We start from the raw sequence: 24,997 nt of genomic DNA, 5'->3' as shown, positions 1-24,997 counted from the left end.
AGGGACTACGTGGTAGCTCAGTGACAGAGCACCTGGATTCAGTCCCCACCTTCAGAAGCAAATGAGCAAGAAAAGCGACATAGCATCCACAATAATTTTATCATTTGTTTAGTGTTTCCTATTTACTTGATTTGTGAAATAGGATAGGTATTAGCCACGCAAAGCTACTGTGATGTTTTTGAATCAGAGTAAAGTGAATAAAATAATTCAATAAAAAATCTTGCACCAGGAGGCAATTCTGAAGCTCACAAGATTTATTAAAGGCACTCTCTTTATAACACTCTTCAGTGCACATGATTCTCACAGCAACATATTTTACACCATCCACTCAATACAGTCTAACAAATTATTTAGCATAAATATAAATAAGCTCACAAGCATATCTAAAACATTTTTGAGGACAGACATGAGTTTAAAAAACAGACACTAGCTGGGTTTGGGGCGCACACTGTAACCCCAGCACTCAGGAGGCACAGGCAGCAAGATGACATGGCAAGGCCACTCCCGGCTACCCAGCAGGATCAAGTCTCAAAGAGAAAAGCCGAGGGAGAAGAGACGGAGAAACTGAAGAGTAACAGCTGCACAGCGAGGTGAAAGCTGCCATCTGGTATCTTAGTGAGTTCAAGGAAGTACAGCCTGCAGGAAGAACCCTTCTCCATACTTCACAGTTCATCTGCTTGGTAGAAGGGCTACTTGCCAGAGCATTGACTTCAGAAAGAAATCCCAAGTGCCAAAATGAAACAAGGAAAATGGAAACAAGTCGTCTGCGCTGCCACATTTCAGGATCAGGGGCAGTCAGGGTGGCCTGGCCACTGCACTGCACCTCCTCAAAGCTCCCAGAGGCACAAGGACAGCCCGGATCATCAGTGCTCTGCCAACCGCCCAGGGGAGTACTCCTCTACAATCTCGCCCCACAGAGAAAACAGCAGGCATATTCAAGCCAACTTCCCTGAGCTGTATGTACAGGCAACATCTACAAGCCAAAACGGTCAGGCTGCTCAGAAGAATTTCCCTCCAGAATCATCTAGGCAGAGATACTATGTATCTTTCAAATTACACATATTCTTGAGGACAAAAATGTTAAACCATTTCCTTAAGGTAAACACTAAGCTAGGATATTATCTTTATTACTTGATTGTACGTGAAAGGTTTTTAAAGCTATGAAATATAATAAGGATATTTTCTCTCCATCAAACAACATGTAAACCAATTACCCTTTAGCAAAACAAGCGCCACCAAAAAAGGGCCAGCCTCTGACCCTTCCAAGTGATCCTGGTCACATTTCACTACTACTTTTAAATTTTATAAATAGAACAACCATTATGGAACACATATAACAGAGTAAACTACGATACTATCTGGTCATATTATTATTATGTAATCTTTAGTTATGTACAGTTTGAAAGAAACAAATTACATCCGTCTATTATTGAAGGTGGCAAATAGCACTTCGACAAAGAGTTTCAGTAAACTGCCTTAGTTAAACTTGAGCTGAGAATTTCACCATGAACCTACTCCTATACGCTAGATTTGTGGGAGAGAATACACAGGCCCATTCCTGAGAAAATGATAACCATCTACAAACAGACTAATGAATCAGCTAGAGACAGTGGAACAGGGTTAAAGGTAAGCATTTAAAACTCAAGGCAATGAGAAACTGAGGACACAGTCACTCACTTGATCCTGAGACCTTAATTTCATTCTGATGCCACAGTTCTAACATGGTAAACTCTGTTAAAAAACTGTCTGCTTATAAAATTCTGAGCATACACTGAGGCATTTTGAGAGCAGGACTCCATACTGTTTGTATTACCCACAACCACCAAGAGGCTGCACACAGACATGGGCTCTAGGTATTTACACTCATTTCTTTCTGTGTTCTCCTGCGTAAGGAAAATGTTTGGTCAAGGATGGTCACCGAGTGCCTGTGCAGTGGTTTCATACCCACTGAATCCTTTTGGGGGTGCCATCCCCCGACAACACTGCTGGGAATGTGTCTGCATGTGGTTCATGCCGTGTTGGTACGCCTCTGCTGCGGTCAGTCCCGCCTGACTCACACTGCTCTTCCTCGCTATTCCCATTGCAAGGTTCCCAGGGTTTCGACAGGCCAGCTCTTCCTCCACATTCAAAACCCAAGAGGAGAGAGCGCGCTAGAGACTCTAGACTATCTCCACAGCTGCCAGCAGGGGCAGAGGGCGCACTGAAGTCGCTGTGGAGCTTGCGAGCCAGGCTGCAGATGGTTTCAGTACAGCTTCTGAGACAGCGCAGGTCACTGGGGCACCCTATGGAAGAGTGGAAGGAAAAGCGGGTTATCCTTTCCAGGCGTCAGCAGGTACTGTCTCGACTCTAGGGATCACACACCACAAGCCCTAACCCCGGGAGGTTATTCCACTGAGTGCCTCCGGGGTGGATAAGCCCTTGGCTTCCCTGACTTTGGGTGGAGGTGCTGACTGGTGCTATGTGGAACGGCAGCCCAAGCGGCCACACTGGTAACTGGTGGCACTGGAGAGTGCTTGTGGGCTGCAGTCATGGCTCAGGCGAGGGGAGAAAGGAGCCATGCCGGAGTCCCCGGACCATGCAGTCTGGTTCTGCATCCCACCTGCAGGGCATACCTCTCAGTGCAGATGTGATAATCTCAGTGGTCTTCTCCACACAACATTTTAACTTCAAGAATTCCGATGCCAGAGTTGACATCGTGGAACCTTGTTGTCTAGAACCTTCTTGTACTTGAGTTCTGAAGCCTTTCTGAATGAGCAAAATTAATATTTAGAATATAGATACAATAGACTACATGGCAGTAAATTTAGTCAAAAGGATTTTAAGTGCTCAGAATTTTATCATTAAAGTAGTTTATGCAATGTACAATGAAACTACATCAATAACAAATTACATTGAAATGTTTAATTTTATAACTACATAACTTCATTTATATAAGCAAGGTCAAAACACAAAATTAGCAGTGATTACTTTTAAAAAGCAGTAAGAGCTCAGTTGTAATTTAAATCACAGCCCGAGCATCCTAGCACATAGGAACAGAACAGAGCACAGTGCCATGGTATCTTACACCATAAAAGGCAAACATGTAATGTCAGATGATTCAACTTCACAGCATTTACTTTATTTAAATATTTACTTTGCTCAACTATTTCAGCCATGGGAATTACTCTCCTTTTCAGTAACTGATTTTACGCTCCATCTATCTTTGTCTATAAAGTGAGATCTGTGACATGAGAACATTTTAACCCACCTCTATGGGACACTATTTGAGGATACTGATTATTAAATGTGGTTTTGGCCTATAATGACCAGCCGGGCTGGCAGCTCCTACGCCAGTGGCTAAGAAAGAGACGATGCCTTAGTAAGTCCCTGTGTCATCATGGACCTGTTCCTAACACCAGGTCTAGGTCTGCTGTGGAAGACTAGAAAACAAGCAGGGCAGAGCCGTCTCCAGCCAGGGATGCAAAGGGAAGTATCTACAACTGAAGCAACAAGCGAAAGCTTCTCTTACTGTTCTCCACTCAGCAAAGGTATTTTCAAGAGACCCAACCAGCTCCACAGCGTTAGCTTTCATGTGCTTGGTGACCTAGAGAAACAGTAACGTATTTTGTTACATAAGTTATCATCAAGAAACACAACTTCGCCAGGCACAGTGGCACTCGCCTTTAATCTCAACCCTTGGGAGGTAGAGGCAGGCGGATCTCTGAGTTCAAGGCCAGCCTGGTTCACAAAGCAAGTCCAGTACAGCTAAAACAAAACAAAACAACAACAACAACAAAAACCCAAAAAACACAATTTTAAGACCTTGTGTGAGACCAGAAGAGAAGGAAATTCCATTTGTGAGTTAAGCAGAAAATGGCTTCAAGTTACTTAAATGGGATTTCCTTCAAAATTTCCTTGGGCTCAGCAGGGCAGACTCACTGCGCAAGCACGTGCACCTAAAGTTGAGCCCGGTGAACTGACTCCACACGGTTGTCTGGCATCCACATACAAGATGTGACATACAAGTCCCCACATGTACACATACATTAAGAATGAAATATAAATATTTTATGTGATTCTCAGTACACTCTTATCAGCCCATGCTAGTTCCCCCTTACAGACTGAGAATCCGATCCCAGACGGTAACTCCTAGCTCTCACAGGTGGTGCCAGGCTTAGACTAAAGCAGAAAGAAGCGGCTGCCGGTCCACTGCTCACTGCTGCCCCAGCAGGCGGAGTCGAGCTTCTGCCGGGGAGCCCATGTGTGTTTAATTGGCTTTATCCACTAAGCTCTTGTCTAGGTCGGCTCTGACTTGCTGTTACAATAAGAAGAAAAGAAGTAGGCCATGGTGGCACACCTATAATCCCAGCACTCAGGAGTGATGGGCAGGAGGATTACTGAAAATTCAAGCCAGTCTGGATAACAACGCAAGTTCCAGGCCAACTAGGACTAATTACATGGTAGACGATCTCCTGTCCCCCGCAAAAACCAAACAAACTATACCTAAATTCTTTATTACATGAACCCAGCTTTGAAATTATAATCCCAGTGCCCTCTGTGAGCCTATAATGCAAAACGATGTACTTTTTAAAATTTTTTTAGTTTGTTGAGACAGGGTTTCCCTGTGTAACAGAGCCCTGACTGTCATTGACTCACTTTGTAGAGCAGGCTGTCCTCGAACTCAGAGATCTGCCGCTTCTGTCTCCTGACTGCTGGGATTAGAGGTGTGTACCACCACTGCCTAGCACTTGACCTGTGTGTGTGTGTGTGTGTGAGAGAGAGAGAGAGAGAGAGAGAGAGGGAGAGAGAGAGAGAGAGATGCCCTAGAGCTGGCATTACGGGCATTTTGAGCTGCCTTCCCGTGCTGAGATTCTGACCCCAGTAAGCACTCTCACCTGCTGGGCCACCTCCCCAGCTCCTGCTATGGGTTCTAATGGATTTCAAGTTGGAAGAATACAATCGTAAAGAATACCAGTGAAATGGCTCAGTTGGTAAAGCACTTGCCATGCAATCATGAGGACCTGAGTTCAATCCCCAGCAACCACAAAACGAGCTCAGCATGATGCCATGGGCTGGTAATACCAGTGCCAAGAAAATGAAGACTGAGGACTTCAAGGGCTTGCTGGCCAACCAGCCCAGCCTAACTGGCCAGCTCCGGATACCAGTGAGACATCCTGTCTCAAATACCATGGTGCACAGTTTCTGAGGAACAACATTCAAGGTTGACCTCTGACTACCTCCCCATGCACATATCCATACCTTGTAACTACACAAGTGCACGCACACACACACACACAGACATGGGGGGGGGGGAAGAATATAAGAATTAAAATCCCACCATGTAACAAGCTAAAATGGCAGACTGTAGGACTCCAAGAGGAAGGAGAACAGAGTTGTGTGTGAAGAATTCTCTTTTATTTCCTCAAATAATAATAGGCTAACACCCACACCTGAATTAACCTTTGGGATAAGCACTTCCTGGATATCATTCTGTCTCCACTCGTCACTAGCTATTCCACACTCTGCACCAGCAGAAATTTTATTGACAAACTCCAGTTACAGATAAAAGATGTGCTCAATGAACGGGGCTGCTCCTGGGGCAATGCCAATCTCAGGGACAGCAGAGGTCTGACTACGGCCTAACAGTCCAGAACTGCCCTCTCCTCAGCATCCCACCACAGAATCTCAGTCAGTCTCACGTCTACTTAAACTGCACAGGATCCATAGATCTTGATTTAGTGACAATACGAACTCCTTCAGTTTTGTTCATCTTTTAAAATGAATGAATAAAAATACACGAGAGGCAGACATTCAAAGAATACAACATGTACAAGCCATTCGGCATCTGCTAGCCACTGTTTCTAGTATTTTTTTATTTAAAAATTAAAAAAAAATTTAATATGCATGGGTATTTTGTCTGTACATATCTGTGTAGATATCTGTGGCTGGAGCCCTCGGAGGGCAGACTAGGGAATTAGACCCCCTGAGGCTGGAGTTACAGAGTAGCCTGCTGTGAGCCACCACGTGAAGCTGGTCCTCAAGAGCACCTGCTGGGGTCTCGCCAGCCTCACTCCCAGCACTGCCTGTGTGAGTCAGTGTCGGTCATCTGGAGAGAGGCAGACACTTAGAGAGCCACTGACATCTTCTCCAGGTCTGCATATTGGGATGACTGTGCTTGCTTCCGTGTTTTGGGTAGAAAAGTAAAGACGGAACAGAAAGATAGAGTGAACAGTAGCTGCCACCATCCATATGGGTCAGGAGCCTCAGAGACATGGCACCATCTGCCTCTTCAATGAAATAATTCACCACAAACTAAAATATACAACACATAGAAATAGAACTCACTGCATCACACTATTATTTGTACATTTGAAAGTGTTTTGATGATATACTTCTGGAAATAAAGGCATTGTAAGATCACGGTAGTACCTTCCTCACGCAGCTTACCTCCTCCTGTGCACTCTGATTTTCGAGACCCTGTCTGAGCTTCCGCACTTGCTCCAGCCCAGAGTCTAAGAGACTCTTCATCCCCGAGGCTGCACCATCCTGCAGAGCAGCCATGAATTCCTGTTAGGAAAAGTTTCACTTTTAGTTGGTGAGCTTGGGTTTTACATGTTAAAATTTTATTACATATGTGTAGGAGAGAGAGAGAGAGAACACAGGTGTGGGGGTCACAGGACAACTTGTAGGCGTTGGTGTTCTCCTTCCACCACGTGGCTCGAGGTGATGGCACTCAGGTCACCAGGCACCTCTACCACTGTACCATCTCACTTGCCTAGTTTTACATACTCTTCAGAACTGTAAGGTATGTGAAACTATAATTCATTCCCCGTTTATTAAATTCATCTAACGTTGGTATAAGAAAATCTATTGGGAAATAAAATTAACAAAATTGTAATTTAGTAATCTATGTGTTATGTTGTAAAAATGTTCATTTTAGGCAGGCCTTTATTTGCTAGGAAACCATGCATTTTAATATAGTATTTAGTCACAGCATAAACAAAGTGGACAAATACTCTATAATTACTGTTTTTTCATGTGTAGACTAAGTGAGACCATGTTCCACAGTTGACAGCAGCCATCAGACCATTAAACAAAAAGGGCATTTTTTTCTTTCCTTTAGTTTTTGAGGTTGGTCTTATTATGTAGCCCAAGTTGTCCTTGAATTCATGATCCTTAACCCCTAATGCTGGGGTCACAGGTGAACATCCTAGCCCTAACCTCAATAGGAATTTTTGTTTGTTTTTTCTGAGATGAGGTGTCTCTGTCCTGGAACTCACTATGTAGTTCAGGCTGGCCTTGAATTCACTAAGAACCTGCCTTTGCCTCCTGAATGCTGAGACTAAAGGTGTATAGCACCATGCCTGGCTGCAAAATGATTATGAAGATCTGTAACCATCCAATCATATTTTAAACATTTTTGTTTGTTTTAGAAAGGTACTCATGTAGCCCAGGTTGGCCTCAAATTTGCTTTACAGCCAAGCATGATCTTGCCCTTCTGACCCTCTGACTCTGCCCCTGAGGCTGGGTTACAAATGTACACTTACAATGTTAGGGATCAAACTCATGTATGATGCAAACTGCCAACCAAGTACAGCCCAGCCTTATTTTATCCAATTCTGACCAAAAGAATTTTAAGTCTTATTGCCAAACTATTAAAAGTACAAGTTATGGGTTGGAGAGATGGCTCAGAAGTTAAGAGCACTGGCTGTTGTTCCGAAGATCCTGAGTTCAATTCCCAGCAACCACATGGTAGCTCACAACCATCTATAATGAGCTCTCATGCCCTCTTCTGGTAATACATAAATAAATCTTTTTTAAAAGTACAAGTTATTTTGAAAAAGAAATGTCTTGTTACTGGGTGCAGCGATCCTATTGGAAGTCCCCAATGTGCCCTCACAAGGATTCCAGAACTAATGGTGCACGTCACCTGGGCACTGGAAACCTTGATGCTGCTTTCCAGAAGGCAGAGCTTGCTCCCTTTCAGAATGGCTAGCTGACCCATGCACTGAGCAGCCTGCTGCATAATCTCCATCACTTTGTTCTGAGCCTCTTTCACCATCGATGAAATATCCGAATAGCACCCCTATTAGAGAAAAATGGGTCGGTCAGTGTATCTCATATACGAGACATGAAGAGGTGATAAAGCAAAGACAAAAGTGACAGTGGGTGAAGTTAGCAGGCCTCGGGGGCTGGACTTAAGCTCCCAGTCCCAGCACCAAAACTATCAATAATAACAAGGCTGGAGAGATTGCTTGGGAGATAAGGGCACGGGCTACTCTTCCAGAGGACAGACTTTTGACTGCCATACCCACATTACGTAACTTACAACCATCTGTAACGCCAGTTCCTGAGGACCTGACATCCCCTCTGATCTCTGAGGGTACCAGGCACATACGTGGTGTACAGGCACACATGCAGGTGAACTACCCCTATACATAAAAGTAAAATTTAGAACCTAGCAATCACGAAATGCCTGAAAGACAGCATGCAGCCCGAAGCTGACAGCTGTAACATGAACAAGAGTAGCTTTTTCCTCCCTCAAGGACTTGACCTGTGAGACCCCAGGTCTTAAAAGACATAAAGCCTAAGATAGGAGTAAGAAGTAAATATCAAAAAGAGGAATAAAATGGTGTGCCTTTGTCCTTTCAACTTTAACTGTCCTGATTACACCCAATAGACAGTTACTAAAACTCTTCTCTTTTCTTGGGGGAGAAGGCAAAGGAGAGAGAAAAAGCACCCCAGTACTTTAAACAGCAGCCACCCCATAAGCATGCAGTGCAAGAGTCTTGAAGGCACAGGGGTTGCTCCTTGAACACTTCTTCTTTCTGCTCCCTCCCCTCTGCAGCTCTTAGAACGACTGTCTTGGGCTGTTATTCAGAAGATGCTCATTACACCACTCAACCACGCTTCACTAGAAAGCGTTCTGGCCAGCACTGGCTTCACAAGAGCCTTCCAAGCCCAGCCTAACCTCTCCCAGTCACCCAGCATCTCCATCCTTCATTCGTTGCATAGAATGTGTTCCACAAGGCTAAATGTTGAAGCTTATAAGTCGAGTTCGAAGCATGAAAATGAAGAGAAGGGAAGAGATTTCCCAGCAGGAACTCAGCCAGGTACTCTCTTAGACCGTGGTTTTGTCTGATAATCAACCCTGCCAGGTAGGGTTGATTATCATTGACTACCATTCTTATTTTCTAGGCAAGAAGATGGAGAGACTCAAGAAGCTGAGCAATTTGCCCAAGGACACAAATTAACGTAGCAAAGATTTTAAACACAGTGTTCAAATATCAACAGTGAGTTTTTGATTTGTGGGTATATGTCCACCCCATCACTCTCTGTGTGTCTCTCTCTCACATGTACGTGCACACCTCTTAAACCACGTCTCTTTCATTTACCTCAGACCATCCTGAGCTATATTCCTTCATTAGGGTTGATCCTGATGAAGAACGGAGGACACTCGCCATTCTGACTCCAGCTCTGCCCTCTACCAATCCTGCCCGTCTATGTTCACGGTCCCATGCTGTAATTTGCCCACATCTCTCCATAGTCCACTGCTGTGTTACACTCTTCTCTTCCCTGTTGTCTGTGTCCAAAGTGACCCCTTCATTCGATGTGAATCCAACATTCATTCAACAACAAGTATCCAACTAGCTAGCTATCACATCATGAGGCCTTGTGAAGAGACACTCCAAGGCCTGTACCTACAGGGAGCCTACTGCCACTGAATGCATGTGCTCATCAACAGCATGGCATAGTAAAAGGCATAGTGAGAAGCTCTACTCAGAGTTAACAAAAAAGCAAACAAGAGAGATACCCAACCAAGCTGGGGAGACCCAGAAAGACCGAAAAAACAATGGATAGTAAAGACTGCTCTAACTCATCCCACTCAGGAATTACTTATCACAACAAAAATTCCACTACTAAAAATGTGGGAAGTCAGGGCTGGTAAGATGGCTGGCTCAGTGGGTAAAGGAGCTTGCCATCAGGCTCGATGACCTCAGTTTGGTCTCTGGAACCCACAGGGTATTAAGAGAAAACTGACTCCTGAAAGTTGCCTGGACCTCACACAGGCACCATGACATGTATAATGCCCTACACGCCTCTAAATGTAAAAGCTTTAGTGTGTAAATTACTACATAAATATGGTGGGTGTCACAACATAAAGCGTGACAATTAGCCTAGAAAGTTTGAGTGTCCATTTTAAAAAGCAAAACTTAACCCTCTTGGTATTTTCTTGCTTTCCCTCTCATCTATTTGAGAAATTCCCATAGAGAGCTCTGGTATGGCAATGTATGATATTTTTCAACATCAGTTTCCTACTTTTCCCACAGTAATGGAACCCTTGACTTTTAACCTCATCCATAGGTGCCTAGAATGAAATACACACTTCTTGATAATAGATGTAGATGTGGTCAGGCGAAGTTCTCAAGCATATCATCACGTGATGTCTCTGAGACTCCTAGGAAGGCCCTTCCTTTCCCAGGAAGCTCTCCCACCCCTGAGCTGCACACACAACTCAGATAGTGCTCTATCATGACCGAGCATGATAGGGTCAGGTTTACCCTTCATGCACAGCAAGAAGCTGGGACCCCTCCTATTTGTGCAGCAGAACCTCCACGCATACCTCTGCGTTCTAGGGAACAGAAATCAAGCTTTTGTGGTTTTTTTTGTTTTGTTTTTCCAGTTTCTCTGCGTAGTCTTCCTGCTGGCCAAACCCAATGTTACTTGATACAAAGTAAGCAGGAAACACTGTATCAACAGGTTTGTTACCAATTGAGCACCTGCTGAAAGCCAGCCCATAGCTAGAGCCAGACTCTGTCTCTCTTCCGATGACCTTAACTGGGGGCAGGCTGAGTATATAACCTACCAAGACCACATGAATTCAAATCCACCTCTATTCCCCAGTGGTTACACAGCACTGGGTGAGCTGGCCATTTCCTAAGCCTCTACTTCCTCGCTACAAAATGGTGGGAGCAGCACCCATTAGGGGTTGGCATGAGGGTACAATGAACCAGTATCTGAAACCAGGGTGCAAGAGACACGAAGTCACTGCTCACTCAGTACACCAATTGCACCCATAGTCTCAGTCTCAAAACAGGAGGTACCCAGAAATCCTCAGATGTAATTTCAGGGAAGATACAGGTGACAGAAAGCCAATAAATACTTTTAGAATAAATTAATTCTTCAAAAATAAGAAATCAACTTACCTGCAAAAACAGTTGTAAATAGCCTCCCAGTTTTTTAATATGTTGTCTCAATTCATCTTCAAGCCTCGCTGAGTTGGTACAAGGTGGAAAATCATCCAACCAGTGTTTGAACAAGACCACAAGCTGCTCAAAGGCACAAGCGATCTGGATGGTAAGGGCCTGTGCTGCCCGGTCAGAGGCGAACACTTGGAAAGAAGAAGGAAAATTACTACAAGAAACAGTCTCCAAATAAAAGGACTCACATATGGCTGCCATCAAAGCATCTAGACACAGTCGAGAGATGCTGGCCAGATGCATCAAATATTATTCCAAATAAAGAGTCAAGGGCAGAGAGCCATCATTTATAGGAGCTGGTGGAAGAAGCAGTGGAATTGCTTACAGTTATCTTGACTTTCTTCGTCCTGTTCTTCATGGGCTCTGGAGATGGCAAACAGCCCATTATAAATTTTAAGAAGATTAGTTATCAGGCTATCTGCTATAGATTTTTCTTCATCAAAACTCTGTCCAAGAAAATCAATTGATGAGCCAATCAACTCTTTGCAAATTCCAGGAAGAAATGATTCTGATGAATTTGAGTAAATGGTGCTTGGTTTTTCCATTAATCCTACAACAAAAGGAAACAGCCAGTGTAAGCCTAGTCTGTGAGCACGATACTTTCAGACAAATGCAGGGATGCAGCTATGCTGAAGAATTAGCGGCCAGTAATTTGGAGGCTGTTCTCATTTCAGTGCATTCTCATTTCTATACATGGAGGAGAAGACACAATTCCATGTAGGACCAATCAACCTTCCACTCACATGAGCCCACAGGCTTAGCTATAGTAGCTCTTTACCCTTCATATAAGTACCAAGAGAATCAAAATATCCCACTTAATCTTTCTTCCTTCCCTTCTTTTTTTTTTTTTTTTTTTTTTTGAGACAGGATTTCTCTATGTAGTCCTGGCTGTCCTGAACTCACTATGTAGATCAGGTTGACCTTGAACTCACAGAGATCTACCTACCTTTGTCTCCACTCCCAAGAACTGGGATTAAAGTGCTGGGATGGCCACCACCATCCAGTTTCACTTAACTTTTCTATACTTGGTATCATTTGATTTTTCCTAACACCTAAGAAAATAAACTAGAAAAGCAGGCAATGATAAATGCTATAAAAAGCAATGACTCAGAACCTTCAGGTCTGAAGAGCTCCTCCCAGGGAACACTATGATCAGGACAGGCTAAAGCTAACTGATTACCAGCAGCTAACAGAGCATATTGCTGGGAGATGGGATTGCAGAAAATAGTTGCTAAGTACTACTGAAAATGAAGAAGGGAAAGAAGAAAGAGCTCCTTCACATCTTCAGTACGTAACCTTATACTGGAGTATAACATTTACGTACCACGATTCTCACTTAAAATGCAGTATTTTCTGGTCTAGTCCACAGGGGACTAGAAGTAGAATACTAAAAAGAGGGCAGAATAAAGGCAGAGGGTAGGGAATACTAAACACTCAGAACAGAGGCGAGAACTTGACTGGAAAAGGAAGGGACAAAAGCCAAACTTGAAGCTACAGCAACAGTGAAATATATGTCACTATGACATGACACTAGAGTTAGTTACCCAAGACAGCTAACTATGTATGTTCTCTAACACTAATGTATTCTAAAATTCAACATTAATATTTTAGACCTGTAAAGATCTAGTTAAATATTATAGTCCTTGAGTTGAGAAGTTAAAGATACTCTATAGATTCTAGAGCTAAAAAATGTCAGACCCTAGGCACAGAAACCCCTTCTTTAAACTCCTACCGAATCTCCATTGTCTCCCCCTCCCCAGCTTCACTAATAACCCCCAGCTGGCCCTGAAGGAATCATCTTTCTGTGCTATCATGATTATACTGTCTACCTCCACACCCAGCTCCATCTCTCCCACTGGAAAACTCCAAATGAGCAAAGACCTCATATCTGGTTTTCCCCTAAAACCACTTGTACAGAACACCTGACTCTTGATACTGAATAAATGTGTGCGAGTGTGTATGTGCCTGCTCATGCCTATCCTGTGCATATTTATGCTCACACCAATGTGCATGTAGCCAGTGGACAACAACATCAACAGGTCAATGATAATAATTGCCCCCTGCCAAGCTAATTTTGAGAAAATAACGACAAAACCAAACCTCAATTTCTTTGGAGATGATGAGCTACAGTTCCTTTTATTGCTACTCATATTCCATTACCAAAAAGACTAATACATTAAATAATAACTTTCAAACTTGAAAAAAGTTTTATTTATTCTTTATGTGTACAAGGGTTTTGCCTGCATGAATTATCTGTGCACTGTATGAATGCCTGGAAGAGGGCATTAGATCCCCTGGGATTGGAGTATGGTTCTGAGCCACCACGTGGGTGCTGGGAATTGAACCTGAGTTCTTTGTAAGAGCAACAAGCAATCTTAGCTGCTGAGCCTACTCTCCAGCCAATCACTTCAAGCTTTTTATACAATATAAATTATACACACTAAATGTGGGGATCTTTATTGTACACAATATTCTCTACACGTGTTTATGGAACCCCCACCTAGATCAACATATAAACACTTCCGTAATTCCTTCTCAACAGGTTCCCCTTTCTCTAAGGCATCCCGGCCAACAGGGTCTGGTGGTACACCAGTAGTACAAGTACTTGGAAGGCAGACAGGCCACACAGTAATGTCTTATTTTAAAAGAAAGAGTCAAAACACAACCAAAGCGGCCACTGTTCTGGTCTGTCAGTGGCTCTGTTAGCAGATCAGTGTTGCCTGGTTTTCAGTGGTACACGCTTCTCCCTGGCTTCTTCCCCAACAGTGTGGAGGACTCTTCCAGGTGGTATGGCTGAGTTAGTCCTTTTTATTTCCGTTCACCGCTCCACTGTTGGGAGTTAATAACTTTGCCTTTTTTTTTTTTTTGGAGTTGGGGACAGGGTTAGGATTTTACATTTCCCAGGATAGCCCTGAGTTACTGGACTCAAAACAATGCTCCTGCCTTAGCCGCTTAAGCACTAGAACTATAGGCACATGCTAGTGCACCAAGCTAGAAGCAATGGTGCAATATTCTTTCTAAAGGTAAGTTAATGTAAGGGGCACTGCTTCAAAAGAATTACTCAGGGGGTACTTCCTACAAGTGTTTCTTTAAATATTTTTCTTTTCTTTTATTATGCTGCTGGCATTTTACAGGCCTTAAGCATACCAGGAGTGTCCTCTACCACTAAGCTCCTTTCTTTCAATTAGAGTAATTACTGGAGTAAGTACTCAGCAATGCAGTGTTTGTCCAGCAGGCTTGAGGCCCTAAGTTCAATCCCCAACATTCCCTTTCACCCCACTCCCTCACATACGCATAAAAATCTAGTTCTGCCCCTGTCTAGCACATGCTCAGACAAGCAGCACTTTTGTGCTATCAGCTAGTTCTTCAGGAGTCATTTAAGCATCACATACATGCCTTCTTGTATAATACATATCTGGTATACTTTGCTTTTCTTTATACTCACAAGGAAATATTCATATACATTTCTTTCCTTCTTCTTCCTTTTCCTTCTTCCTTCTTCAAGACAGGATCTCTCTGTGTAGCCTGGCTGTCCTGGAACTAACTTTGAAGACTAGGCTTGCCTCAGACTCAGAGATCTGCCTGCCACTTCTTCCCTGAGTGTTAGATTAAAGGCGTGAGCCACCACACCATACCACACCATACATTTCTAGACATATTTTCCCATATGTGAATTAGCCATCAACTGAAAGGCTTTAAAAAAAATATCAGAGAACAGAATTTGAGAAACAGCATAGCCATCCAGTTCACACTTTCATTTCATAAAGGAAACAGAGCTGCAAAGAAATGGAATGATTTTCATAAGCCCCCGGAATAAGGGAGAGTGGGATTTTGCTACTACATGAATAATCTGAGAAAAGCCTACCTGATGAATGTGAAGAGTACAGACTCTGAGTCGGATGGACCTGTATGTCATGCAAACAACCAGAAATTCTCCTATTCTTCATCAAACTTCTGCTCCTGAACCAAAAATAGACAGTAAGATTAGTCACTGGAATGTTAAGAATGTTGCCAGCTTTGTGGAAACACATAATCCCAGCACTTAGAAGGCTGACATAGATGGAGGGTTTGAGGCCAGTGTAGCCCATGTGAGGCCCTCATCTCAGGGGAATAGGGGAACATACTAACGCAGGCATACATATGTGTTCTTTCCAACAAGGAAAGGACTAACTCATTTCAATCTCTGCCCTAATATAGTTCATGAAATGGAATAAATACTTCTTGTGTGCTCTCACTTAAGCTCCGCAGCAGCTATGAAACCCGGCATCTGGCCAGTGGGAGAAGCTTGGCACACAGGTGAAAGAGTGCTGTAAGGGCAGAGAGTGCTTCGGCAGTGTGGCTAGTTGGCAAGGCCTCCTGGAACATGACCCTGAGGGATGAGCATGGCTTAGCCAAGCAGGCAGACTTGGGAAGCAGGGAATAGCATCTGAGATCCAGGCATGAGGCATGGGAAGAGCTGGTGGCAAACATGCCAAGAACCAATACTTTGGACAAAGTGTGGGGGCAAGAAAAATGGCTGGGAGCTGTGCCGGGATCGGCTTGAATTATCTAGGGGGAGGAGTTAATCAGGGGCGTGATCTGGATTTAAGAAAGCACCTAAGTAGACCATGTGCAAGACGCGCCTGTGAGAGCAGAACCATCAGGAGGAAGGGACTTCCCTCTGCTGCCCCTACTGCTCAGCCTTCCCCTCAGCCTAGAAAACACAGCCTCTCTCTCTACCTTTCTAGACTCGGAGCCCAGCTCATTGCAAGAAGGACACTTCCTGAGCAGTTAGCTACATCTCAATATGGGCAACCCTTCGTTGTCTTTCTAAGCAAACTTTCTACTGCTGTTGACTCACCAAAAGAAAATACTCTTTGTTGAAAAGATTGTTGAATCAAAGTATTCTATCCACAAAAGCTTAAATGTTTCAAATATAAACGCCCCCTGTGAATTCTTACAAAATAAATTAAACCACAGAAATATGACTGAAAAGAAAGGGAAACTATCAGCTTCCAAATATTTGTTTTTCTAGAGGTAAAAAGAAAAGTAAGTTAAGCTAGGGAAAGTATTATTGAGACACTGTCACATTAAACAATATTTAAACTAAGAAAATGCTTGTCACATTCCTTTCAAAGAGTTTTCATTCAACCTGAGACAAAAATTTACTTTAACTGTCAACAGTCCATGTGACTTACGGGCGGCTAGACCAGCCTGCTTTATTGCAGAGCAGCTGTGGTACAGCAGGGCCAGCAGCAGCTGCAGAATAATCTGTCAGCATTTTCATTAGCTGCAGGCCTTCTTGGAGTTTGTAACTCTGCCATAAACATTCTTAGAAGGCTGAAACTTCACGCACAAGGTCTCAGACTAAGAGCAAGTCATTTAAAAAACATAATAGCATTAAATTACAGAAGTTTTCAAGAGTATCTTTGATCAATGAAAACACCTAAATTTTTTTAAATTTTTAATTTTTTAAATTTTGTTGTTTTTTGTTTGTTTGTTTCTCAGTACAACAGCCCTGGCTGTCCTGGAACTCATTCTGTAGACCAGGCCAGCCTCAAGCTCACAGAGATCCACCTGCTCTGCTTCCTCAGTGCTGGGATTAAGGGCATATGCCACCATGCCTGGTCTAAAAAACTTAATTTCAAACTCTTGAAAAATAGGAAAAGAAATTTTGGTTTCAGCGTCCCATTTTAAACTTGCTTGTTTCTTAATTGTTAACCCAAACTTCAGCAGATGTAAGAGAGAAATTACTACCATTCAACCTAACATTAGTGCTCACCAATTAGTGGTCAGGTTGTGATCTGCAGTGTATGGCTTATACCTGTTCACGGTGAACTGACTTCTTACTGTTAAGAAGGTGGTAATCCTAAACCCAAGGGGTTTCATAAATCATTCTCCAGTTTGTTGGTCTGGTTGAAATTTGTGGAGGTCATCATTACACTAGGTTGACCTTCTTATCTCAAGCCCTATCTATACATCTAGTTCCTTCAAGGACCAACCTCAGGTCACATTAGTGGCACAGCACAGCGGTTTGTCTCAAATCACCTGTAGACATCACTGTTTACCAGTGTTGGATCAGAAACTATTTCTTCTCTGTAATGTCACATAAAAAATTCCTTTCTCAAAAGAAAAAAAAAATTCCTTTCTCAGTACTGAAGCTTGAATGCATAGGAGCCCGTGATGTCAGGTGAGAGCTTTACCTCTGAGCTACACCTCAGACCTAAAGTTTTACAGCATGTTAAAGCCAATAACTATCTAAGACACCAGAGTAAGAGGTTTGCACACATCTCTGGCCCTTGTAACATCTCTGCACCATCACTCCCATGCTGAAACCACACAGGCAGCCAGGATGGCAGCTGCTCTGAGGGACCAACGCCTGGGGATGTGTGCTACTCTGAAAGTAGGGTCTGCGACCTTTCATTATACTACCACTGAGGGATACAGATACACACACACACACACACATACATATATGCTCTCTGCATTAATGGGGCTCAGGGTCTGTGTGGAGCTGTTCTGCATACTTCACTTAGAACATTCTAGTGATGTCACAACAATCTCTTGCTAGAGATTAACATGCTGCAAATATGAGAAGTAACAGGTTGTTGTCATAAAGTAGTTCTATCTCTGGCAATGCAAGTAAGCTTAAAGTAAACATGCTCAAGACCAAGAAGCTTGAAGTACAAAAAGGTTTAAAATAGAACAGGATCTGCAACTGAACGAAATAAAATTAAACATAAAAATTAAGTGGAAGGGCTGGTGAGATGGCTCAGCAGGCAAAGTGGTTGCTGCTTATCTCAGTCAGGGCTACTATTGTTGTGATAAAACATCATGACCAAAAGCAGCTTGGGGAAGGAAAGGGTCTCTTTCACTTACTCTTCCTTGTTAGAGTTCATCATTGAAAAGGGTCAGGAAAGAGACTCAAACAGGGCAGTAACCTGGAGACAGGAGCTGAGGCAGAGGATGTGGAGAAGAGCTGCTTACTAGACTGCTCAGACTGCTTTCTTAGAGCACCCAGGACCTCTAGCCTAGGGGTGGCATCACCCACAGTGAGCTAGGCCCTCCTACATCAGTCATTCATAAACATAAACACTCCCCAGAACAACAAAAACGCACCATAGGCTCGCTCATAGGCCAATCACGTGAGGACATTTTTCCCAGTTGAGGTTTCCTCTTCCAAAATGACACTAGCTTGTGTCAAGTTGACAAAAAATGAGCCTGCACATTGCTCTTTCAGAGGATCTGAGTTCAATTCCCAGCACTCTCGCCAGGTGACTCACAACTTCCTGTAACTTCAGTTCCTGGGAATCTACTCCCTCTTTTGGACTCCAGAAGCACACCCATACATGTGACATACACACACATACACACACACACATACACACACACACACAGAGCGAGCAAGAGAGAGAAAGTAAAAAGAAATTTAAGTAGAAAGACGTTTCTTTCTCATGAACAGTGGGGACAATACATGCTACACAGTCAGCCAATCGTTCTATTACCAGCTCTATGACTTTGGACAAGTTACCCAGTCCCAAACTTTTTTTAAAAAAAAAATGTAATTTATTTACTTTTTATTATACGTACACTGGTGTCCTGCCTGCATGTATGTCTGTGAGGGTATTGTATCCCCTGGGACTGAAATTACAGACTGTTATGAGCTACCATATGGGTGCTGGGAATGGGACCCAGATCCTATGAAAGAGTAGCCGGTGCTCTCGGTTGCTGAGCCAGCTCTCAGCCCACCATCTGTATCTTTCTTCTTTTATAAAATGGATGGTCACAGCAACCATCTACTTCAGAGATCTGTGCTGAGTAGTTATAAGTACTCAATAAATGCTGTTTGCTGGCGGGTTTGTCTGTTTGTTTTGATATAGGGACTGTTTATATAGCCCTAGCTGTCGCAGAACTTGCTATGTAGAGGTCTTGAACCCAAAGAGATCCTCCTGCCTCAGCCTCCTCTGAGTGTTGCCATCATGCAGAGCTTGTTTGCTGCTTGCTTAAGATAGGATCTTGCCTGGTGGTGGTGGCACATGTCTTTAGTCCAAGCACTTGGGAAGCCAAGGCAGGCAGATCTCTGAGTTCAGGGCCAGCCTGGTCTACACAGAGAAACCCTGTCTCAACACCCCCCCCCCCCAAAAAAAAAAAGGACAGGATCTTACTATACTGCATAGGGTAGCCTCAAACTCATGCCTTTTGGCTCAATTTTCTCTATGCTGGGATCCTAGGCATGCTTGGTGACATCACCAGGCTCCATAAGTATTCTTGATGAGCACAAGAAGAATGCTCCTGCGGCTGGGGCAATCTACTGATGTTCATATCCTGAAAACTCCCTCACCCAATACTCCAGACTAAACATACTTAACGTCCTGTGAAAACCTCAGATATCACAGCCAATAGGAAAGGTATAACCATCTCAAATATACTGCTTTCCCCAGCTTAAAACCAGGAGATGCCCTGAGCTTTCCATTGCCAGAGCCCCACAATCAATAACCAATTCCTGTTGATTCTGCGTCTCACATATGTATAAAATGGTTCTCTTCTCCAGTTCTGTCTTTATCTAGTGCCTTCTCTTTCTCCATCGCCTGGTTCATGAAGACAGGGTGGAGCTTACTTACCTGGGATTCCTTAGGACATGACAGACAGTGGCCATCAGAGGAATATTTGTTTTAACAACAAAGCAAAACAAAACAAAAGGGCTAAATGTTCCAGGTCAATGCTTTTCCGTATCCTTTGCCTCTGTGCTCTGCACACTCGCTATCGAAGCAGAGCTACACTTTCCATGAAAAGCATGTACTCACTATGGACGTTTCAGATTCGATGGACAACACTTGTCGTGCCCCGTGCCGCACTGGCCCTCTTTGGGGCGCCCATGCTAAAACTAACCTGGCCGTGTTTAAACATGTCGGATTCTTGAGCTCTCAAAAGCTATTTCTCTTTTAAATAAGATTTATGCTACTCTAGGCTGCTCTTAAAACCAGCACAATAAAATACTGAACATTTTTGCTCACAGAGCAAACTGATAAACAATGTAATACTCCATGCACTGTAACTTGATCACTAATGTTAATGCCAGGTATATTTCTGGGTGCCCATTACAAACACATCATGATAGCAGGCCTCTTAAGGTAATTTTATATGTGTATGTATATATTATATAAATCTGTAACATATACTATTATATACACGCAGAGCAAGAAAAGCAATAATAAAACAACCTTACCTCCTTCTAGAAAGGGAAGAAACTGGTGTGCTTGTAATGTCAGGTTCCCACTCATCTTCCGGATCACAAAAGACATCCTCGCTCCTGTTACCACTGTTACTCTAAGAAGAACACAATAGTCTTTCCGTTAATTATGAATAAAAAATGTTTTACAACTCAGTACAAAAGCTTAATTTTTATTATTTTAAAATATAAAACTAGCAAATTACAGGTTATCTGATTAGTCTTTTTTTGTTTTTCATGTTTTAAAAAATTATTTTTTATTAATTACAATTTATTAACTTTGTATTCCAACTGTAGCCCCCTCCGTCATCCCCTCCCAATCTCAGCCTTCCTCCCTCTTCTGCTTCCATGCCCCTCCCAGAGACCACTGAAAGGGGAGGTCCTCCTCCCCTTCCACCTGACCCTAGCCTATCAGGTCTGATCAGGCTGCATTGCTTTCCTCTGGTAAGGCTGCTCCCCCCTCACGGGAGGAGGTGATCAAAGAGCCAGCCATTGAGTTCATGTCAGAGACAGTCCCTGTTCCCCTTATTATGGAACCCACTTGACACTGAGCTGCCAGGGGCTACATCTGCGCAGGGGGTCTAGGTTATCTCCATGCAGGTCCTTGGTTGGAGTACCAGTCTCAGGAAAGACCCACTGGGCACAGATTTTTTTGGTTCTGTTGCTCTCCTTATGGAGTTCCTGTCCCCTCTAAGTCTTTCATCTCCCCCTTCTTTCCTAAGATTCTCTGCACTCTGCCCAAAGTTTGGCTATGAGTCTCAGCATCTGCTTCAATACCCTGCTGGGTAGAATCTTTCAGAGGCCCTCTGTGGTAGGCTCTTGTCCTGTTCCCTGTTTTCTCCATCTTCTGAGGTCTATCCTGTTTGCCTTTCTGAATGAGGATTGAGCATCTTACCCAGGGTCCTCCTTCTTGCTTAGCTTCTTTAGGTATACAGATTTTTGTATGCTTATCCTATAGTATATGTCTAATATCTACTTATAAGTGAGTATATACCATGTGTGTCTTTCTGCTTCTGGGATACCTCACTCAGGATGTCTTTTCTAGTTCCTACCATTTGCCTGCAAATTTCATGATTTCCTTGTTTTCAATTGCTGAGTACATTGTGTAAATGTACCACACTTTCTGTATCCATTCCTCAGTTAAGGGACATCTGGGTTGTTTTCAGATTCTGGCTATTACGAACAAAGCTGCTATGAACATGCTTGAGCAAATGTCCTTGCTGTGTATTTGAGCATCTTTTGGATATATGCCTAGGAGTGGTACAGCTGGATCTTGAGGAAGCAGTATTCCTAATTGTCTGAGAAAGTGCCAGATTGATTTCCAAAGTGGTTGTATAAGTTTACATTCCCACCAGCAGTGGAGGAGGGTTCCCCTTTCTCCACGTCCTCTCCAGCATGTGTTGTCACTTGAGTTATTCATCTTAGCTATTCTGATGGGTGTAAGGTGAAGTCTTGGGGTCATTTTGATTTGCATTTCCCTGATGACTAAGGATGTTGAACATTTCTTTAAGTGTTTCTCTCCATTCAATATTTCTCTACAGAGAATTTTGTTTAGCTCTATACCCCATTTTTTAATTGGATTACTTGGTTTGTTGCTGTTTAACTTCCTGAGTTCTTTATATATTCTGGATATTAACCCTCTGTCAGATATAGGGTTGGTGAAGATCCTTTCCTAGTCTGTAGGCTGTCGTTTTTTTCAGTGTCTTTTGCTTTACAGAAGCTTTTCAGTTTCATGAGGTCCCATTTATTGGTTGTTGATCTCAGAGCCTGTGCTGTTGGTGTTCTGTTCAGGAAGTTGTTTTGTTTTTGGAGACAGGGTTTCTCTGTGTAGCCCTGGCTACCCTGGAACTTCCTCTATAGACCAGAAGGAATTCAGAGATCCATCTGTCTCTGCCTCCCAAGTGCTGGGATGAAAGGTGTGTGCCACCATCACCAGCTTATTTGATTAGTCTTAATATATCATATGATTGATCAAATTAAAAACCAATCATAAATTATAATAAAAACATGTATGCAGGTGACATTTTAAAATCCATGATTTTGTATGCCAACCTAAAAACCAATATTTTGAATTGCTACCCTAAAAAACTAACCAAAACAACAGTAAAGCCCCTGCAATTGCTTGATACTGGAATTAAATAAGTCTTATAAAAACAACAAAAAGTATTAAATTCTTCAAAAATAGCAACCTGGACTGGGGAGTGACTCAAACTGAGTTTGAGTCCCAGAACCTATGTAAAAAATGCAGGATGTGACAGCATATGCTTGTAATACCAGAGCTGGGATTACAGCATAGTCTGTATAGTAAATTCTAGGACAAAAAAAAAAAAAAAAAAAGGGAAAAATGGATAGTGCCTGAGGACCAACACTAAGGCTGTCCTATGGCTTACATAGACACACACACAAACAGAAAAATAATAATAAATTTAGGGAGCTGGAGAGATGGCTCAGAGGTTAAGGGGAGCTTCCGGCTCTTTCAGAGCACCTAAGTTCTATTCCCAACACCCATGTTTGGTGCTATGAACTCCAGTTCCAGGGGACTGGATACCTTCTGGCCACACACATGTGCACATATAACACAAAAGCACATAAATATATAAATAAAAATAAAATAAGTTATAAACAACAAAAAATTTTTAAAAACCACTTGAATTTAGAAGAGACAGTTAACAGTAAAACCTCAACGAAGAGATAAAATAACTGGCCTAGAGAAATAGTTCAGTGATAAACTGCTTGCTTAATGTGTGTGAGGGTCCTGTATTCCATCCCCTAAACACACACACACGTACACACACATGCACACACACAGCAATCACTTCTTGGTTGAATATACTCATAATAACCTATACATTAGATATTTAAGCAATCCCAATTAAAATTCTACCTAGACACTACAAGTTTAATTCATTCGCATGTAAAAAGTAAGTGAAGAACGATGACTGCTTAAAAGCAGGAAGTCAGTCAAACAGTGAGCTACATAGTGGGTTTAGTGTGTATAACAGGGCAAGAATGATCAAATGCCTTCAATGCTGTTTCAAATACATTCGTTCATATTTATTATGGTAACATCAGGAATTATTAATAAGTATAAACACAAATGGGAAGGAAAACCACCCACAAGCCCATCATGTAGAGAGAAATACTGTCACTGCTCTGACATAACACTTTACACTTTGTTGGGCTGGAAGGTTGGCTCAGTGGTTGAGGGCGCTTGCTGCTCTTGCAGAGGACCTGGGCTTGGATCCCAGCACCTACCTGACACCTCACAATCATTTACAGCCCCAGTTCCAGGAGACATGATGCCCGCTTCTGAATCCTGAGGGCAGCAGGCATGCAAGTGGTGCACATACACACACAGGCAAAGCACATGTATGTTCAAAAACGCCGCAGAAGAATACACTTTGCTTCCCTGGAATAAACGCTGCCTGCTCACAGTAGAAGTTGTTGGGTTGTTTGTTTTTTAAAAACAATAACAAAAAGAAACATGCACAGGCTTGGTTTGGTGGGTTTCATTTAGGATCGTTCTAGGTTCTAGTTGTGCTCATATTAAGATTGGTTTGTAATCTGAGTTACATTTTTAGCCCTTTCATTGGTTTTTGGAGGTAGTGGTTGCTCTGAAGTTTTGTTTTTTTTTTTGTGTGTGTATGTGATAGGGACTCTCTATGTATCCCTGGCTGGCCTGGAACTGGCTATGTAGACCTCAAACTCAGATCCGCTTGCCTCAGTCTCCCAAATGCTGGGATTAAAGGTGTGCGCCACCACGCAGTTCTTATGTTTGTTTTTTAGTTACTCTAAGCACCATAAGATTAATTGTGACTGGTTCTACAATGCTTCCCACAGAGCAGGGCTTATCTTTTCTCTGGCACTCTGAAAGTGTGTGCTCATAAAGCTAACTAAAACTACGATCTTTTTAAAATCCCTCTGTATCCCCCCAAAGCCTGTTCATTCTATTTTGTTTTTAGTTTTTTTTGAGCCACGTTCTCAAGTGTTCAGACCATTCCCTATTTAGCACAGGCTCGCCCTAAACCACTGATCTAATACCCTTAGCTTCCTAAGTGCAGGTGAGCTATCACATCCAGCTCCTACCTATTTTTTTAACTGCCGTTTTTAGAATCTACTTCAGTGACAAACTTTTAAAATTATTACATGGCTGTTCTTCCATTAAGCCAGCTTTTATGATTTATCTTTTCTTAGAATGTCTTTCCTCTCTAGAAGACTATCAAATAAATAGCATAAGAAGAGCTCTAAGGCCTTAGAGATACTTCAATATCCATGCTTATTGTTAGAATGTTTACAGTCTCACAATAACCAGAACATGGAAACTAGCCCAGATGTCCATCAAAAGATGACTGTATAAAGAAACTGTGGTATATTGCATAATGGATTTTAAGCATCTGTCAGAACACTGAAATCATAACATTCGCAGAAAAATGAATGGCAATGGAAATCATTATGTTAAGCAAAATAAATCAGATCCAGAAAGGCAATGGTATTTAGTTGTTTTCTTTTATATGGGGAACTTACATCTAAAATTACGTGTGTTTACATG

The 24,997-nt window shown here is 42.6% G+C and overlaps 1 protein-coding gene across 1 annotated transcript in view; it reads right to left on the bottom strand.

Moving 5' to 3' along the window:
* Positions 1-262: 262 nt before the first annotated feature.
* The window catches only part of Kif14 (kinesin family member 14), a 73,389-nt gene continuing 48,654 nt past the window's right edge, over positions 263-24,997 (bottom strand). The window contains exons 22-30 of the mRNA XM_021654326.2: positions 20,446-20,546; positions 15,106-15,200; positions 11,566-11,790; positions 11,187-11,371; positions 7,910-8,065; positions 6,427-6,546; positions 3,509-3,583; positions 2,613-2,745; positions 263-2,282 (exon numbers count right to left, since the gene is read on the bottom strand). Coding sequence (XP_021510001.1) covers positions 1,939-2,282; positions 2,613-2,745; positions 3,509-3,583; positions 6,427-6,546; positions 7,910-8,065; positions 11,187-11,371; positions 11,566-11,790; positions 15,106-15,200; positions 20,446-20,546 — 1,434 coding nt within the window. The 3' untranslated portion in view covers positions 263-1,938. The remainder of the gene's footprint in view (positions 2,283-2,612; positions 2,746-3,508; positions 3,584-6,426; positions 6,547-7,909; positions 8,066-11,186; positions 11,372-11,565; positions 11,791-15,105; positions 15,201-20,445; positions 20,547-24,997) is intronic.

This window comes from Meriones unguiculatus, chromosome 11, assembly GCF_030254825.1.
Source record: "Meriones unguiculatus strain TT.TT164.6M chromosome 11, Bangor_MerUng_6.1, whole genome shotgun sequence".
NCBI classification, from domain to species: domain Eukaryota; kingdom Metazoa; phylum Chordata; class Mammalia; order Rodentia; family Muridae; genus Meriones; species Meriones unguiculatus.
The sequence above is the reverse complement of the archived record's forward strand: the minus strand, read 5'-3'. Positions and strand labels throughout refer to the sequence as shown.